The sequence below is a fragment of the Salmo trutta genome, chromosome 20 (assembly GCF_901001165.1).
Source record: "Salmo trutta chromosome 20, fSalTru1.1, whole genome shotgun sequence".
Taxonomy (NCBI): Eukaryota; Metazoa; Chordata; class Actinopteri; order Salmoniformes; family Salmonidae; genus Salmo; species Salmo trutta.
Genome location: NC_042976.1, coordinates 14,999,020 through 15,017,227, shown reverse-complemented (window position 1 = coordinate 15,017,227; position 18,208 = coordinate 14,999,020). Strand labels below are relative to the sequence as shown.

Here is an 18,208-nt window from a genome sequence, read left to right as displayed (position 1 = left end):
TCTGTTACATTGCTGAAGATTTCTATTCAGGTTTCTATTCATCTGCATGCCTAGCTCAGTGCTCTCCGGATTTCTTGGGACATATATACCCTAATCATAACCCTAAGCATTAGAAATATCAACTTCAATGGGGGGTAGGGACGTCCCAAGGATCCCAGATAGCAATGACCGTTTACTGCTTAACCACCACCATGTCGCTACTTTTTTCTATGGTTGACGTGGTTTACAGTTATGATCAAAATGTCCTTTAGATTCACTTACAGCTAGCTATGATTCAACACAGTTTGGTTTATTATGACTCTCATGGGTATGTTGGTCAGTCATTTGAAAATATTTGATGATATATTGTTATACTTTACTTTCATTGAGTGAATGATACATTCATTGCTTGTTGGATGTAAAGTTTGCTACAAATGTAACTTAGTTGGTTGCTACAAAAATGTTACATTGCATTAGCCTACATTTTAACCAACTCCTCGCTCAGTCCTTGATAGACTGGCCACATCATGACTGGATTTCCACTTCATTCCAGTCTTATGCCCTGGGAACGTTCCTGTTCAGCGTCCTGTTGTATGGTTTAGTGGCTACCATGTCAAACAAAGGTGGGTGCTACTGTAGCCTACTGTTGTGCGATTTCAGGCAGGGGAAATTACATCTTGGTGGGTGTGTGTGGAGATTAAGGGAGACTGATTGCTCTGTTTCTGTGTGTGCTGAAGACTGCCCCACTGTATTTCTTGCCTAGCTGTGTGTCAAAGCAATTTTTTAAACCTCTTCAATCTGGATTGAGGTTCCTCTTCACCTCCCCATCAACTAACACTAACCACCCTAGACTTATTCATACATCAATGGCTCCATCTCAATCAATTAAAGAGGATGGACCTCATTGCCTGCATCCCAAATTGCACCCCATTTCCTATATAGTGCACTACTTTTGACCAGGACCCATAGGGAATAGGGTGCCATTTGGGACATCGGTCATTTGAAAGAGGTGTTCATAATCCATCTCCTAAGATCAGTGGTTGATTATTGAAAAGGGCCACCACACACGTTGATCTCCATTGCTGTTGTTCGTCTCATTAATCAAGAGCAAAATGAAGGAGAGAGTTTGACAAACAGAACAGCGGTCTGATTTGCGCTGATTCAGTACGGCCCCTAAAACGGGCCGACTTTTATTAAGCAGATTTGTCACCCCAGATGGAGGGAAAGCGAGCTCTGGGAGAGTGAGCCGCCAGCCTGGGTTTCTCTCTGCTGGCTGCTTAGTAAGTGTGGCATTTTTTACACTGATGTAACGTGACACTTTTTGGGGGATGAAGGTTGGTGCAAAGTGTGATAATGGACTTTCTTAATATATTCAAATGCTCGGGCTCTGTCCCAAATTTTATTTTATTTCAACTTTATTTAACCAGGTGGCCAGTTGAGAACAAGTTCTCATTTACAACTGTGACCTGGCCAAGATAAAGCAAATCAGTGTGACAAAACCAACACAGAGTTACACATGAGATTAACAAACGTACAGTCAATAACACAATAGAAAATCTGTATACAGTGTGTGCAAATGAAGTAAGGAGGTAAGGCAATAAATAGGCCAATAGTGGCGAAGTAATTACCGTTTATCAATTTACACTGGAGTGATATGTGCAGATGGGGATGTGCAGATAGAAATACTGGTGTGCAAAAGAGAAGAAAAACAAATATGGGGATGAGGTAGGTAGTTGGTTTGATGGGCTATTTACAGATGGGCTGTGTACAGCTGCAGCGATCGGTAAACTGCTCTGACAGCTGACGCTTAAAGTTAGTGAGGGAGATATAAGTCTCCAACTTCAGTGATTTTTTTTTTTGCAATTCGTTCCAGTCATTGGCAGCAGAGAACTGGAAGGAAAGGCAGCCAAAGGAGGTGTTGGCTTTGGGGATGACCAGCGAGATATACCTGCTGGAGCGCGTGCTACGGGTGGGTGTTGCTATGGTGACCAGTGAGCTGAGATAAGTCGGAGCTTTACCTAACAAAGACTTGTAGATGACCTGGTACCAGTGGGTTTGGCGACGAATATGACTCAAGGGCCAGCCAACGAGAGCATACAGGTCGCAGTGGTGGGTAGTATATGGGGCTTTGGTGACAAAACAGATGGCACTGTGATAGACTGCATCCAATTTGCTGAGTAGAGTGTTGGAGGCTATTTTGTAAATGACATCGCCGAAGTCAAGGATCGGTAGGATAGTCAGTTTTATGAGGGTATGATTGGCAGCATGAGTGAAGGATGCTTTGTTGCGAAATAGGAAGCCGATTCTAGATTTAATTTTGGATTGGAGATGCTTAATGTGAGTCTGGAAGGAGAGTTTACAGTCTAGCCAGACACCTAGGTGTTTATAGTTGTCTACATATTCTAAGTCAGAACCGTCCAAAGTAGTGATGCTAGTCGGACGGGCGGTGCTGGCAGCGATCGGTTGAAGAGCATGCATTTAGTTTTACTAGCAATTAAGAGCAGTTGGAAGCCACGGAAGGAGTGTTGTATGGCTTTGAAGCTCGTCTGGAGGTTTGTTAACACAATGTCCAAAGAAGGGCCAGAAGTATACAGAATGGTGTCGTCTGCGTAGAGGTGGATCAGAGAATCACCAGCAGCAAGAGCGACATCATTGATATATATACAGAGAAAAGAGTCGGCCCGAGAATTGGACCCTGTGGCACCCACATAGAGACTGCCAGAGGTCCGGACAACAGGCCCTCCGATTTGACACACTGAACTATATCTAAGTAGTTAGTGAACCAGGCGAGGCAGTCATTAGAGAAACCAAGGCTGTTGAGTCTGCCGATAAGAATACGCTGATTGACAGAGTCGAAAACCTTGGCCAGGTCGATGAATACAGCTGCACAGTACTGTCTTTTATCGATGGCAGTTATGATATCATTTAGGACCTTGAGCATGGCTGAGGTGCACCCGTGACCAACTCGGAAACCAGATTGTATAGCGGAGAAGGTACGGTGGGATTCGAAATGTTCGATGATCTGTTTGTTTACTTGGCTTTCAAAGACTTTAGAAAGGCAGGGCAGGGTGGATATAGGTCTGTAACAGTTTGGGTCTAGAGTGTCTCCCCTTTTGAAGAGGGGGATGACCGCGGCCGCTTTCCAATCTTTAGGAATCTCAGACGATACGAAAGAGAGGTTGAACAGACTAGTAGTAGGGGTTGCAACAATGGCGGCGTATAATTTTAGGAAGAGAGGGTCCAGATTGTCTAGCCCAGCTGATTTTGTTGGGATCCAGATTTTGCAGGTCTTTCAGAACATCAGCTGTCTGGGTTTGGATGAAGGAGAAGCGAGGGGGGGGGCTTGGGCAAGTTGCTATGGGGGGTGAAGGGCTGTTGACCGGGGTAGGGGTAGACGGGTGGAAAGCATGGCCAGTCGTAGAAAAATGCTTATTGAAATTCTCGATTATCGTAGATTTATTGGTGGTGACAGTGTTTCCTAGTCTCAGTGCAGTGGGCAGCTGGGAGGAGGTGCTCTTATTCTCCATTAACTTTAGTGTCCCAAAACGTTTTGGAATTAGTGCTGCAGGATGCACATTTCTGTTTGAAAAAGCTAGCCTTAGCTTTCCTAACTGCCTGTCTATATTGGTTCCTGACTTTCCTGAAAAGTTGCATATCGCGTGGACTATTCGCAGCTAATGCAGTACGCCACAGGGTGCTGGTCAAGGGCAGTCAAGTCTGGAGTGAACCAATGGCTATATCTGTTATTAGTTGTAAGTTTTTTGAATGGGGCATGCTTATTTAAGATGGAGAGGAAAGCACTTTTAAAGAACAACCAGGCATCCTCTACTGATGGGATGAGGTCAATATCCTTCCAGGATACCCGGGCCAGGTCGATTAGGAAGGCCTGCTCGCTGAAGTGTTTTAGGGAGCGTTTGACAGAGATGAGGGGTGGTCGTTTGACCACGGACCCATAACGGACGCAGGCAATGAGGCAGTGATCGCTGAGATCCTGGTTGAAGACAGCAGAGGTGTATTTAGAGGGCAAGTTGGTCAGGATGATATCTATGATGGTGCCCATGTTTACGGATTTGGGGTTGTACCTGGTAGCTTCCTTGATAATTTCAGTGAGATTGAGGGCATCTAGCTTAGATTGTAGGACGGCCGGTGTGGTACGATATCCTCTATATATAGTGCACTACTTTAGACCAGAGTCCTATGGGCCCTGCCCTGGTCAAAGTAGAGCACTATACATAAGATGCCATTTAGGATGCAGTTGCAGGGTGCACTACAGAAAGAGCTGCCTGCCTGTCTTATTGGAAATGTCACCTAGCTGTGATATGGCATATGAAGTGAATTTGATCAATAATCAAAGGATTTGCAATAGATTCTAATTGTGGACTGGGACATAGAGCAATTCATGGGCTAAGTCAGACCCATTATGCTTGCCTGACTGAAAGATCCTGTTCTGTATTGGTGACCTTATTGCTCCTGTACCTGAATGCATAACAAATGCTGAAACATTACATTTAAAATATCTAAACATTTACAGTTAAAATATTAAAACAGTGTGATGTTTAATATTTTAAGTTAAAAGTCCTATAATCCCTAAAAGTGTGTATGCAAACAAGAAGACATGAATTGGTGACTCATATTGGTGTAGCAAGAGGGTTTGAGTTGGTTAGTTTCAGTTCTACTCCCTAACCAACTATCTTCAGAAACAAATCACCACCTCTTCAGCCTCAAACTCTGTCCCATGAGAGATCTGGCCATCGTTGAGGTTTGAGGAATCGATGCTTAAGCTATTAGAAATAGCTTAAACAAAGACATAATACAATGTGTTACAGTTACAGCCACATCATGAAACAAGAGCCTAACATCCAAGGGGCCTGTTTTTCACCCTCGTTACGTCCACTGCTCACTCAGACATCCCTGAGGCTATGAAGAGGAGCTAGAGCTAGCTACATGTGCAGCTGTGGATGATTAGCTGCCTAGCATGCATTGTATTCCCCTGTCTCTGTCTCTCCTGTCTGTCTCCAGCAATTAGGAGTGTGGTCTCTAGTCTAAACCTGTCCTCCTAGGGTGTGTGTGTGTGTGTGTGCGCATGACTGAGTGCGGTGTATTGTGAAGGCAGACAGTCCTGTCATTAGGATGCTGCTCACATTGACTCACAGCAGTGCCCTCATGTCATGGCCTAAGCCAAACGAGTGGAAGCTTTAGTAATAGGTAGTGTAGGGGAACCGACCAATGCACCGATTGCCAGGCAGCAGCCCAGCCATTGATATGACTTGTTGCAGTATTGGCTGCCTGTCAAATGTCAGGGGATGTGATGCGTGAGCGGCGAGCACGACAATGTCAGTGGTCCAGAAAAGGTTTGCAAATCCTCTCCTCATTCTGTGTGTGTGTTGCTCCATCCATCCTGATGTCCGTGTTCCTCTCCCACGCTCACCTCCTCTCCCACGCTCACATCCTCTCCCATGCTCACATCCTCTCCCACGCTCACATCCTCTCCCATGCTCACATCCTCTCCCACGCTGCTCACATCCTCTCCCACGCTGCTCACATCCTCTCCCACGCTGCTCACATCCTCTCCCACGCTGCTCACATCCTCTCCCACGCTGCTCACATCCTCTCCCACGCTGCTCACATCCTCTCCCACGCTGCTCACATCCTCTCCCACGCTGCTCACATCCTCTCCCACGCTGCTCACATCCTCTCCCACGCTGCTCACATCCTCTCCCACGCTGCTCACATCCTCTCCCACGCTGCTCACCTCCTCTCCCACGCTGCTCACCTCCTCTCCCACGCTGCTCACATCCTCTCCCACGCTGCTCACATCCTCTCCCACGCTGCTCACATCCTCTCTATAGTACTGCTTTCATTTCACCATAATACTAACTATCCACATCCTGTGAATATGATTGTGCTCTGTTTATCATTCCTTCTGTTGATCTTCTCAACAGTATGCATTATGCATACCCACTCTGTTAGGCCGTAAATGAGCCTGGAGAAATGTGATCGTTGGGGGCAGAAATCATCACCAGCCTTTCTTACATTTGTAAAGGGTCCAATGTTCACGTAGCTGTGAAATAGGCCTGCCTCAGTACAAGAGCTGCCTCCAGATGCTCTCAAATAGCTGAGGACTGACTCCATCCCGCACCCATAGCTGAGGACCGACTCCGTCTCGCACCCATAGCTGAGGACCGACTCCGTCCCGCACCCATAGCTGAGGACCGACTCCGTCCCGCACCCATAGCTGAGGACCGACTCCGTCCCGCACCCATAGCTGAGGACCGACTCCGTCCCGCACCCATAGCTGAGGACCGACTCCGTCCCGCACCCATAGCTGAGGACCGACTCCGTCCCACACCCATAGCTGAGGACCGACTCCGTCCCGCACCCATAGCTGAGGACCGACTCCGTCCCGCACCCATAGCTGAGGACCGACTCCGTCCCGCACCCATAGCTGAGGACCGACTCCGTCCCGCACCCATAGCTGAGGACCGACTCCGTCCCGCACAAACTTCAATACTACTTTTGTCTGTTGCCTTAACTACTCTTTTGTATACAGTTAGTTCATACTCCCACGTTGTCTCAAATGGATGCATTTTCAAATCTAATTTAGCACAGCTATCAGTCACTCTTTTGTGAGGTAGGCTACAGTACGGTGGATACAGTACGGTGGATACAGTGCGGTGGATAGATATTATATCCCACTTAAGTTGTACTTTAAAGCTCCCCTTTCATTCTGCACAGTGGTTGCTTCAGTGCCTCCTCTCTCCACTCTCTAGGGGAGGGGTGTCGGATGAGGGGAGAGGCACGGGGGGAGAGGGGAGAGGCACGGGGGGAGAGGTGGAGAGGCACGTGGGGAGAGGTGGAGAGGCACGGGTAGATGGCAGAGGTGGAGAGATGTTGTCGGACAAGAGGAGAGGTGGTGTGGAGAAGAGTAGCGGTGTCACTCGGCCGGCCCCGAAAGCCCATTTTATAATTACCCCTTACTGTCATCTCCACACACCCGTCTTTAGAGTCTCCGACCGAGGGGACGTCACCTTGTCATCTCCTCAACACTGCCCGTCCGCACCACGGCCACCAGCCTCCCACATTCAACACCTAGAGACAGGAGGAGGAAATGAGATGGATGCCCCCTGGAGTTCATCAGTCATCCAGACAGAAGAAGACAACAAGATGACGCTTCACTTCTTCATTCTGCGTTTTAATTGAAATGTACTGACGAGAATGTGTTGAATTCCCGTCACGCCCATACGAGGTATCCAGCATGGGAAATTAAAAATCTGTGCCCGACAGGTGCTTGTTTTGATATCATGTTACAGTATATCGCTCATCACTTGATTTGATGAATGAGGACATCGGTAGCTCATTTTGTACTCCATCGGGGATTGGGCGACTGGGACATTACTTGATGAGTGATAGGAAGGAGCTTGTTTGAATGTCTCGGAAGATTTCAATAGCATACTCCTTGCATTGTCTCCTTCTCAAAACCCATTGGAGGCGAAGGTCAGAGGGGAGGGACCTCTGGCTTTCTCATCCAATGGGTTTTGAGAAGGAGACAAGGAGCGAGGACTCGAAGAATATGCAATCGGTATCTTCCCACAGTCGCACACAATGAGATGAGAATCTGTCTTTGTTTCGACTTTGATGCTGACCACCTACATAAGGTTTTGTTTTGAACATCAGGTGTCTGGCAATCTCATATCACAAAAATGACCTGTCTTCTGCACTGAAGCATCTGATGTGTGAGTTGGTCACTCTGAATAAATACAGTATCTATCCATCAATATGTCTTCAGGTGTGCATGGTGTCGGTGCTGCAGGCGGCTGTAAAGGTCTCTCTCATAGAGAAGGTCAGCGAACACAAGGACTTCAAGAAGCTTCTCCGGACCCGAACCAATGTCCTGGTGCTCTACACTAAGTCAGGTGGGTTAGAGCCAATGTCCTGGTGCTCTACACTAAGTCAGGTGGGTTAGAGCCAATGTCCTGGTGCTCTACACTAAGTCAGGTGGGTTAGAGCCAATGTCCTGGTGCTCTACACTAAGTCAGGTGGGTTAGAGCCAATGTCCTGGTGCTCTACACTAAGTCAGGTGGGTTAGAGCCAATGTCCTGGTGCTCTACACTAAGTCAGGTGGGTTAGAGCCAATGTCCTGGTGCTCTACACTAAGTCAGGTGGGTTAGAGCCAATGTCCTGGTGCTCTACACTAAGTCAGGTGGGTTAGAGCCAATGTCCTGGTGCTCTACACTAAGTCAGGTGGGTCAGTGGGCATACTTTAGGCCCTTTGTAGTAAAAATGATATGTGAAGTTAGATCTGCCTTTCTTTGGTGTAAACAATCTCAAATATTGGTCTGTTATTATCTGTGATCCATCATTTGTAGTGGGAAATTAACAACATTCTGGAAGGACTGTGATTGACCTGCAGGCTTGTAGGCTTGTGACATCTCCCCTTGGATTTTTTAGCATAGAACAATGTACTTGAACAGAAAAAGACACCCAAGCTAAATGCGGTCAAATAAAGCCATAAAACTGCATTCACCTATAGCCATTAGGGAAATCAGCCTCTCTTGCATTTAATTCAATTTTAATTAGCATATTTCATGCCAGCGGAAAGTGCTCAGTTCACTCTCATATAAGATTCTGTGCCGTGTGTGTTTGCCGGTGTGTGTTTGCCGGTGTGTGTTTGCCGGTGTGTGTTTGCTGGTGAGTTATTCGGCCAGTTACAGCAAAAAATGTTGTCAGCAATGACAATCCTGAAACCGTCATGGTCTGTGCATTACCTGTGTGTGGGCCTTTACCAGAGGAGAGAGGGAAACATGTGGGCAGCAGGAAAAATAATGATATACAGACTAATTAGATAATATAACAAACTGTTTTGAAACGGCTATCTATTTAGTTAACTATTTATCTATTAGCATGCATTAATGTCATTGTCAAGTCCGATAACTTTCCACCGGCACTAGTATATAACCACAAATGGCCAACACACAGTTGATATGGGTGCGCATCTGATGAAACCAATGCTGCATACTTCGGTGGTAAAACCGTCTCTAGTGCTGAAAATTGGCAAGGATTCTCCTCTATTCAATAATGGCCATGTCATTCTGACAAAGTCCAAAAATATTATTAGAATAGCCTCATTAACTAGTAACTCCTATGCTGTCAAGATCTCCCCTGAACACTGAATATTTTAACCTTCCAAATAGACTTATTAGTTATCTACCTCGCCCACCTTAGCCAGTTGATCCCTGGTTCATTGAATGAGGGAATTAATTTATAAAAGCATAAAAAGTGCTTGGTTGTATTTGTAATGTTGCAAGGTGGCCAACCCTCCTCCTGGAGAGTCCAGGAGATCTACTGGGATGCAGGCTTTTTCTCAGGAGATATAATACATGGGATCAAAGCCCAGCAGTCTCCCATTGTCACTGAGCCCAGCAGCCTCCCATTGTCACTGTGCCCAGCAGCCTCCCATTGTCACTGATCCCAGCAGCCTCCCATTGTCACTGAGCCCAGCAGCCTCCCATTGTCACTGAGCCCAGCAGCCTCCCATTGTCACTGAGCCCAGCAGCCTCCCATTGTCACTGAGCCCAGCAGCCTCCCATTGTCACTGAGCCCAGCAGCCTCCCATTGTCACTGAGCCCAGCAGCCTCCCATTGTCACTGAGCCCAGCAGCCTCCCATTGTCACTGAGCCCAGCAGCCTCCCATTGTCACTACCAGTGGGGATAATGATGTTTATTTTATGAAGTGCTTCCTTGCGTTATACAACACAAATTTCAGTCACCTTTTTGGCCCATGGTGTTCCAGACCAGTTTGTATTTTTGGACAAGCGACTTGAGCTTTCTGACAAGTAAAAAAAACAGTCCTACTGTGGCTAAAACGGTTCATGTCAAGCCCTGCTGTGTGTCGTGTGATGCTCTGTCAGCATAAACACTCGGTGCACAGGAAGAGGCCTCTCAGGGCCCCACCACTCCCATGAATTATGTGTGTACATACGATTCTCCACATGTATTTGTTTTATAATTCATGGGCCGTTTCAGACAGTGTTAGGTCATTGGTTAATACTTGCACGTATCAAACGCCGCCCCGTGATTGATTGCTTGCCGTTTCTGCGGCGCTGCGTTCTGGCATTCTCCGACGGTTTAGTCCCCCCCCACCACCACCACTCATTTTATTTCCTGCAGTCGGCTACTCCCTCTTTCTACTAAGGGTAGAGGGTCCCAAATGGCAATCTATTCTCTACGTCCCAAATGGCACCCTATTCCCTATATAGTGCACTACCTTTGGGACGCACAATGGGTCCCTAATCCTCAGTATCATGGCAATGCCCGCAAAGCTAAATATAGATGAGGTGTCCATAGAACCAGGAAGTGTTCTACTCATAATAAGTGTTGAAGGGGTTGTAAAAGTGTTGTTGGTTGAGCAGGGACTAAACAATCAGTCATTTTACTGTTTTGAGTCCACATTGTATCTCAATGGACATTGTGTAATGTTGCACGGTATTGTTACAGTACATTCCAGTTTATTCTTTGATGGTTTTCTCAGTAGGCCTTGACCTATGCTGTGTTTCTGATACTCGTAGCATGTTGGAGGTAGCCTAGTGAACGCTCGGCTAGGGGATGTCACAAGGTGATGGATGGTACTTGGTGATGCTTGCGTATACCCTCCTGTGATTTGTTGCTTGAGTTTATAGTCCCATGTTTTGAGTGTTGTGACCTCTGACCTTCAGCGAGTTACAGGTTTTAGAGTTCTTGAGTATTGAAAGCTGGTGAGCTGAGTAATATAACCCATATTGTAATGAAAGGTGTTGTAACCTACTCCTGTCCTCGTATCTTGTGTATGTAAACAGCTACCTCCGGGGACTCCAAGCTGAAGCTGCTGTCTGACGTGGCCCAGGTTATCAAAGGACAGGGCACCATCGCCTGGGTCAACTGTGGGTAAGTACAGGGTTGATTTAATTACAGTATGGAATGGCTTTATCACTTCAGTCACCATGTCACGTGCTGTAGGTCATATGTCACATCCAAGGGATTTTCCAAAAAGCATTTTAGGTTAGCTATTGAAGCCCCAGGCCAGCTGCATGCTGTTGTCATATCTATTTACATCCATCTCTCCACTGCACTTCTAATCGATGTGTCTCTGCGTGGCATATCCCTCTGGAGATTGGAGACAAGACACTCATTAAAATAGGGAGTCTCGCACTCTCCACATCCTGCTGAGGGCTGGAGAGAGGAGGAGAATGGTCTCGTCACACACTCAGTTTGTGTATGTGCGTGACTGTGTGCACGCTCGTTCTGTCTGTGTTCGGAAGTAAGGAGTTGTCTGAATGAGTATGAATGAGTCATGGGCATTGTGTGGGAACATGGTTTCCTGTCCCTGTCTCCCTGTCAGGTCTGGGCAGATGAACCATTTGGAACTCATTCTCTGGAAGTGTTCTTCCTGGGAGTATCCATCACACTCCCAAGACACACTAGAAGAATTGTTTTCCTTTCCCCCTGCCTTATCCAACTTCTACTGTAGTTTTTTTTCTGCCATTTTTACTCCCTTGTTTTTTTATACCTGTCAACCTCAACCTTGAGCCATCTTCGTGCTCCGGAGAAAAGTCTTCAAACAGAAAGCTACAAAGGAATCAAGATCATCCCTCTGACACCTACCACTCAAAGCATCCCTCAACAAAAAAATGCTAGCCTTTCCAAGATGGAAGATGGATGACGGACAAGGAAGGAAAATTGTCTCAAAACAATGTAGCCTGGTCAGCAGTTTTATATCGACCTTCGTCCAAACAAGATTTGCTGTGAGAGATTTTGTTTCTTTTCACCGTAGTAAATCTGTCAACCCTCTCTTTCTACAGCTTATGCCTTATTTCTGAAGGGTGTGGTGCGAGGCTGAGGCTGTTCTTATGGTTAACTTTGCCACCTGTAGTGCATACTCTATCACCTTCACCTAGGATAAGAATCCCAGCTGCTGCTCTCTGCATGTCCGTCTCTCCGTTTCTCCCCACTCATTTCAACCATTATTCCACTCTCATTTAAAACAAATTCAGTCAAGAAATGCTGAAAGGTGTGGAAGTTCCTGAAGGTTGTACATACCTGTGCCAGCGACCCAACAGAGGACCTGATAGACAGGGTTCATGGCTGCTGTTACTGTTCAGCCAGCCTCTCTCTAGCTGTGAGGTTTCCAAACCGTCGCCAGTTCTCCCATGGACCAGCACCAAAACGAAGCTTAGCCAAGCGCTTCTGGACAGGGAGAGAGACATCCTCACGGGTGTCGTTGGAAGAACAGTGGCCCCTGCCAACAGAAAGGAATGTGAGCCCACGTTGACACATACTCACCAGATGACCTGAGAGATGTCCAACAGTGATGATGTCAGAGGAACGGGGCAGGCATGGATGCTAGACTGCTGAGAAAACTAGGAGATTTGAAACAGTTTTATTCTTTTTGTTATTGAGTTCATTCGTCTCTGACTGTTTGGTGTACCATCAGACGGAATGCTAGCCTGAAGCCTCAGCAGGCAAGCTGGTTGAAAACCAGTTGTAATGACGCCATTTCAACCAGCGTTGCCTGCTGGGTAACTACACGTCTCTGGAGCACACGTCTCTCCTCGTCTGTGGACAGAAGTTTGACTTGACCTGTCCTCTCTAGGTGAATCACAGTTCTGTCATCACGTAGACCTTTTCAATGACTTACTACCGCTCTCCCTCTTCTCACTTCCTCCAAACACCCCCTGTGTTCCCTCTTCCAACTCTGTTTGCTGGATTACTCTTTTCAGTGTCGTTTTTAATCAAGTCCCATGCCGTTTTACACTTCTGGGTTTTGAAAAAACAAACTACAGCAGAGTACACTTCTCTTTCAATTTACTTCCTTTGAGTTATAAAGGTGTAAAGCTTTATTTGAATATTTCTTAATGTGTCACATTATGCTGGTTTGCAATGTGATATTCAGTCTCTGTTGGAAGCCAACTTAATGGAAGATGACCAGAACCTTTACATCTCTCAACTTGCATTTAGAATGCCTGACAGAGTAGAGAAGGAAATCCAGCACATGAAGACTACCAACACCATGTTAACTGGAACAACTACCTGACAGAGTAGGGAAGGAAATCCAGCAGATAAAGACTACCAACACCATGTTAACTGGAACAACTACCTGACAGAGTAGGGAAGGAAATCCAGCAGATAAAGACTACCAACACCATGTTAACTGGAACAACTACCTGACAGAGTAGGGAAGGAAATCCAGCACATGAAGACTACCAACACCATGTTAACTGGAACAACTACCTGACAGAGTAGGGAAGGAAATCCAGCACATGAAGACTACCAACACCATGTTAACTGGAACAACTACCTGACAGAGTAGGGACGGAAATCCAGAACATGAAGACTACCAACACCATGTTAACTGGAACAACTACCTGACAGAGTAGGGAAGGAAATCCAGCACATGAAGACTACCAACACCATGTTAACTGGAACAACTACCTGACAGAGTAGGGAAGGAAATCCAGCACATGAAGACTACCAACACCATGTTAACTGGAACAACTACCTGACAGAGTAGGGAAGGAAATCCAGCACATGAAGACTACCAACACCATGTTAACTGGAACAACTACCTGACAGAGTAGGAACGGAAATCCAGCACATGAAGACTACCAACACCATGTTAACTGGAACAACTACCTGACAGAGTAGGGAAGGAAATCCAGAACATGAAGACTACCAACACCATGTTAACTGGAACAACTACCTGACAGAGTAGGGAAGGAAATCCAGCACATGAAGACTACCAACACCATGTTAACTGGAACAACTACCTGACAGAGTAGGGAAGGAAATCCAGCACATGAAGACTACCAACACCATGTTAACTGGAACAACTACCTGACAGAGTAGGGACGGAAATCCAGCACATGAAGACTACCAACACCATGTTAACTGGAACAACTACCTGACAGAGTAGGGAAGGAAATCCAGCACATGAAGACTACCAACACCATGTTAACTGGAACAACTACCTGACAGAGTAGGGAAGGAAATCCAGCACATGAAGACTACCAACACCATGTTAACTGGAACAACTACCTGACAGAGTAGGGAAGGAAATCCAGAACATGAAGACTACCAACACCATGTTAACTGGAACAACTACCTGACAGAGTAGGGAAGGAAATCCAGCACATGAAGACTACCAACACCATGTTAACTGGAACAACTACCTGACAGAGTAGGGAAGGAAATCCAGCACATGAAGACTACCAACACCATGTTAACTGGAACAACTACCTGACAGAGTAGGGAAGGAAATCCAGCACATGAAGACTACCAACACCATGTTAACTGGAACAACTACCTGACAGAGTAGGGAAGGAAATCCAGCACATGAAGACTACCAACACCATGTTAACTGGAACAACTACCTGACAGAGTAGGGAAGGAAATACAGCACATGAAGACTACCAACACCATGTTAACTGGAACAACTACCTGACTAAATCCAGCCACATACATTTTTCTATACTAATCCAATCTATGTTTCTTATCCTAGTGTAGCATAAGATCAAAACCAATCAATTTACATGTGAAAACAAATGGACAAGATCAACCTGCAGCAGAGCATGCTGGGAAATATAAGAGGCCCTTCCCACATCTGTGGATAACTTCATAGATTTAACTCCCTGTCTCTGGTTACTCTCTTGATGAAGTTAAAAGTACTCCGGTGACGTTCTGTACTGTTACCTCATGAAACATTGGATCTCAAATCCCAATGGCAGAAGTATAGAGCCAAATGAAAAGTTATAGCCTCACTATTTGAATAAATACGTAGGGGAGTGTATATAGCACTAATGACGGCCTCTCTTTGTATCTTAAAGGACAGCGTGCTGGATATTTTTCTGATTGGGGCCTGTGCATTCAGAGCTGTCATTTAATTCCATCTCTTTGAATTTCCTTTAGCATAGGGCTTAGCTCTCCTCTCTCCCTCTCTCTCCTCTCCCTCTCTGTCTCTGTCCTTATGTAATACATTCCCATGCTCATTATCACTGGAGAGAAGGGGAGTTATTATCGTCGAGAGAGCTGTGCTTTGTGTGGGTGGTGAATATGTAGGTTTGGTGGGGGAGCTGTGTGTGTGTGTGTTCCTCTAAAGATGGACCCTCTTCAGTTGGTAGGGGAAAATCCAGTACTTAAAGACTACCTTCACCGCTGGAACAACTGTGTGTCTCACTAATCAGTTGCTATAAATCCAACCACATGCAGATTGGATTAGTATAGAAAAATTGATGTTTGTTATCTTTGTGTAGCATAGAAAACACAGATATTGAAACAAGCAATTTAAAAAATCAACCTGCAACAGAGCATTCTGGGAAATATGACAGAGGCCCCTCCTGCATCTGTGGGTAACTTCATAGGCCAGAAGCATACCACCCTGCATCCTGCTGCTGACTTGCCTTTGAAGCTAAGCAGGTTTGGTCCTGGTCGGTCCCTGGATGGGAGACCAGATGCTGCTGGTCTGGTCAAAAACTCTATTTGGCCATTAAAGTTCTCATGGCAATTATTGTAAGAATAATTTAGCCCGTGTCCCAATCTGGCCCTCATACCATCAAGGCCACCTAATCATCCCTAGCTTCCAATTCGCTAATTCACCCCACCACCCTTCTCTCCCCTGTAACTATTCCCCAGGTCGTTACTGTAAATGAGAATGTGTTCTCAGTCAACTTACCTGGTAAAATAAGGGTAAAAAAGGCTGAATGTAATTATATGGATTTGTGTTCTTTACATAAACCTCAGTCTAATCATCCCTCTACAGACTAGTGTGTGTCTGTACTGTACACCTCAGTCTAATCAACCCTCTACAGACTAGTGTGTGTCTGTACTGTACACCTCAGTCTAATCAACCCTCTACAGACTAGTGTGTGTCTGTACTGTACACCTCAGTCTAATCATCCCTCTACAGACTAGTGTGTCTGTACTGTACACCTCAGTCTAATCAACCCTCTACAGACTAGTGTGTGTCTGTACTGTACACCTCAGTCTAATCATCCCTCTACAGACTAGTGTGTCTGTACTGTACACCTCAGTCTAATCATCCCTCTACAGACTAGTGTGTGTCTGTACTGTACACCTCAGTCTAATCATCCCTCTACAGACTAGTGTGTCTGTACTGTACACCTCAGTCTAATCAACCCTCTACAGACTAGTGTGTGTCTGTACTGTACACCTCAGTCTAATCAACCCTCTACAGACTAGTGTGTCTGTACTGTACACCTCAGTCTAATCAACCCTCTACAGATTAGTGTGTGTCTGTACTGTACACCTCAGTCTAATCTGTCTCTATGCAGAGATCTTATTAACAAGACTTGATGCAGTCAATATGAATTCCACAGTGGCTTTTCAACCTCTGTTAATGTTTTTGACATTTGTTTCTCGCTCTCTCTCCATCTCTCTCCATCTCTCTCCATCTCTCTCCATCTCTCTCCATCTCTCTCCATCTCTCTCCATCTCTCTCCCTCTGTCCCTCTGTCTCTCTCTGTCCCTCTGTCTCTCTCTGTCCCTCTGTCCCTCTCTCTCCCTCTGTCCCTCTCTCTCCCTCTGTCCCTCTCTCTCCCTCTGTCCCTCTCTCTCCCTCTGTCCCTCTCTCTCCCTCTGTCCCTCTCTCTCCCTCTGTCCCTCTCTCTCCCTCTGTCCCTCTCTCTCCCTCTGTCCCTCTGTCTCCCTCTGTCCCTCTGTCTCTCTCTCTCTCTCTGTCCCTCTGTCTCTCTCTCTGTCCCTCTGTCTCTCTCTGTCTCTCTGTCCCTCTGTCCCTCTGTCTCTCTCTGTCCCTCTGTCTCTCTCTGTCCCTCTGTCTCTCTCTGTCCCTCTGTCCCTCTCTCTCTCTCTCTCTCTGTCCTCTCTCTCTCTCTCTCTCTCTCTCCTCCTGTCCCTCTCTCTCTCTCTCTCTCTGTCCCTCTCTCTCTCTCTCTCTGTCCCTCTCTCTCTCTGTCTCCTCTTCTCTCTCTCTCTCTGTCCTCTCTCTCTCTCTCTGTCCCTCTCTCTCTCTCTCTCTCTCTGTCCTCTCTCTCTCTCTCTCTGTCCCCTCTCTCTCTCTGTCCCCTCTCTCTCTCTGTCCCTCTCTCTCTCTGTCCCTCCTCTCTTCTCTCTCTGTCTCCTCTCTCTCTCGTTCCTCTTCTCTCTCCTCTCTCTGTCACTCTCTCCCTCTGTCCCTCTCTCCTCTGTCCCTCTCTCTCTCTGTCCCTCTGTCTCTCTCTCTGTCCCCTCTCTCCCTCTCTGTCCCGCTCTGCTCTTCTCGCTAGTCTCTTCTCTGTCTCTCTGTCCCTCTCTCTCTCGTCTCTCTGTCCCTCTCTCTTCGCTCTCCTCTGTCCCTCCTCTCTCCCTCTCTGTCCCTCTCCTCTCTCTATCGTCTCTCGCTCGGTCCCTCCTCTCTCTCGTCCTCTCTGTCCCTCTCTCTCTCTCTCTCTCTCTGTCCCTCTCTCCTCTCTCTCTCTCTCTGTCCCTCTCTCTCTCTCTGTCCCTCTCTCTCTCTCTCTGTCCCTCTCTCTCTCTCTCTCTGTCCCTCTCTCTCTCTCTCTGTCCCTCTCTCTCTCTCTTCCTCTCTCTCTCTCTGTCCCTCTCTCTCTCTCTCTCCTATGTCCCTCTCTCTCTCTCTCCCTCTCTCTCTCTCTCTGTCCCTCTCTCTCTCTCTCTGTCCCTCTCTCTCTTTGTCCCTCTCTCTCTCTGTCCCTCTCTCTCTCTCTCTCTCTCTCTCTCTCTCTCTATCGCTCTCTCTCTCCCTCCATCGCTCTCTCTCTCTCTCTCTCTCTCTCCCTCCATCGCTCTCTCTCTCTCTCTCCCTCCATCGCTCTCTCTCTCTCTCTCCCTCCATCGCTCTCTCTCTCTCTCTCCCTCCATCGCTCTCTCTCTCTCTCTCCCTCCATCGCTCTCTCTCTCTCTCCCTCCATCGCTCTCTCTCTCTCTCTCTCCCTCCATCGCTCTCCCTCTCGCTCTCTCTCTCTCTCTCTCCATCGCTCTCTCTCTCCCTCCATCGCTCTCTCTCTCCCTCCATCGCTCTCTCTCTCTCTCGCTCTCTCTCTCTCTGTCCCTCCTCTCTCTCTCTCTGTCCCTCCATCTCTCTCTCTCTCTCTCTGTCCCTCCATCTCTCTCTCTGTCTCTGTCAGGGATTCAGAGGGACGTAAACTATGTAAGAAAGTGAAGGTAGACCCCAGCTCTAAAAGTGGTGGTGCTGATCTCCTGCATTATAAGTGAGTATCTCAAC

General features: G+C 46.8%; 1 protein-coding gene across 2 annotated transcripts in view; it reads left to right on the top strand.

Annotated features, from left to right (window-relative positions):
• The window catches only part of LOC115155604 (protein disulfide-isomerase A5), a 54,884-nt gene that overhangs the window by 539 nt on the left and 36,137 nt on the right, over positions 1-18,208 (top strand). Inside the window, exons 1-4 of one of the 2 annotated variants that reach the window (XM_029702378.1) lie at positions 509-602; positions 7,766-7,892; positions 10,812-10,899; positions 18,111-18,194. In XM_029702378.1, the coding sequence (XP_029558238.1) occupies positions 7,772-7,892; positions 10,812-10,899; positions 18,111-18,194 (293 nt within the window). In that variant the 5' untranslated portion in view covers positions 509-602; positions 7,766-7,771. Of the gene's footprint in view, positions 1-508; positions 603-7,765; positions 7,893-10,811; positions 10,900-18,110; positions 18,195-18,208 lie in introns of those variants that run through there. The other variant, XM_029702377.1, reaches the window with a different exon arrangement.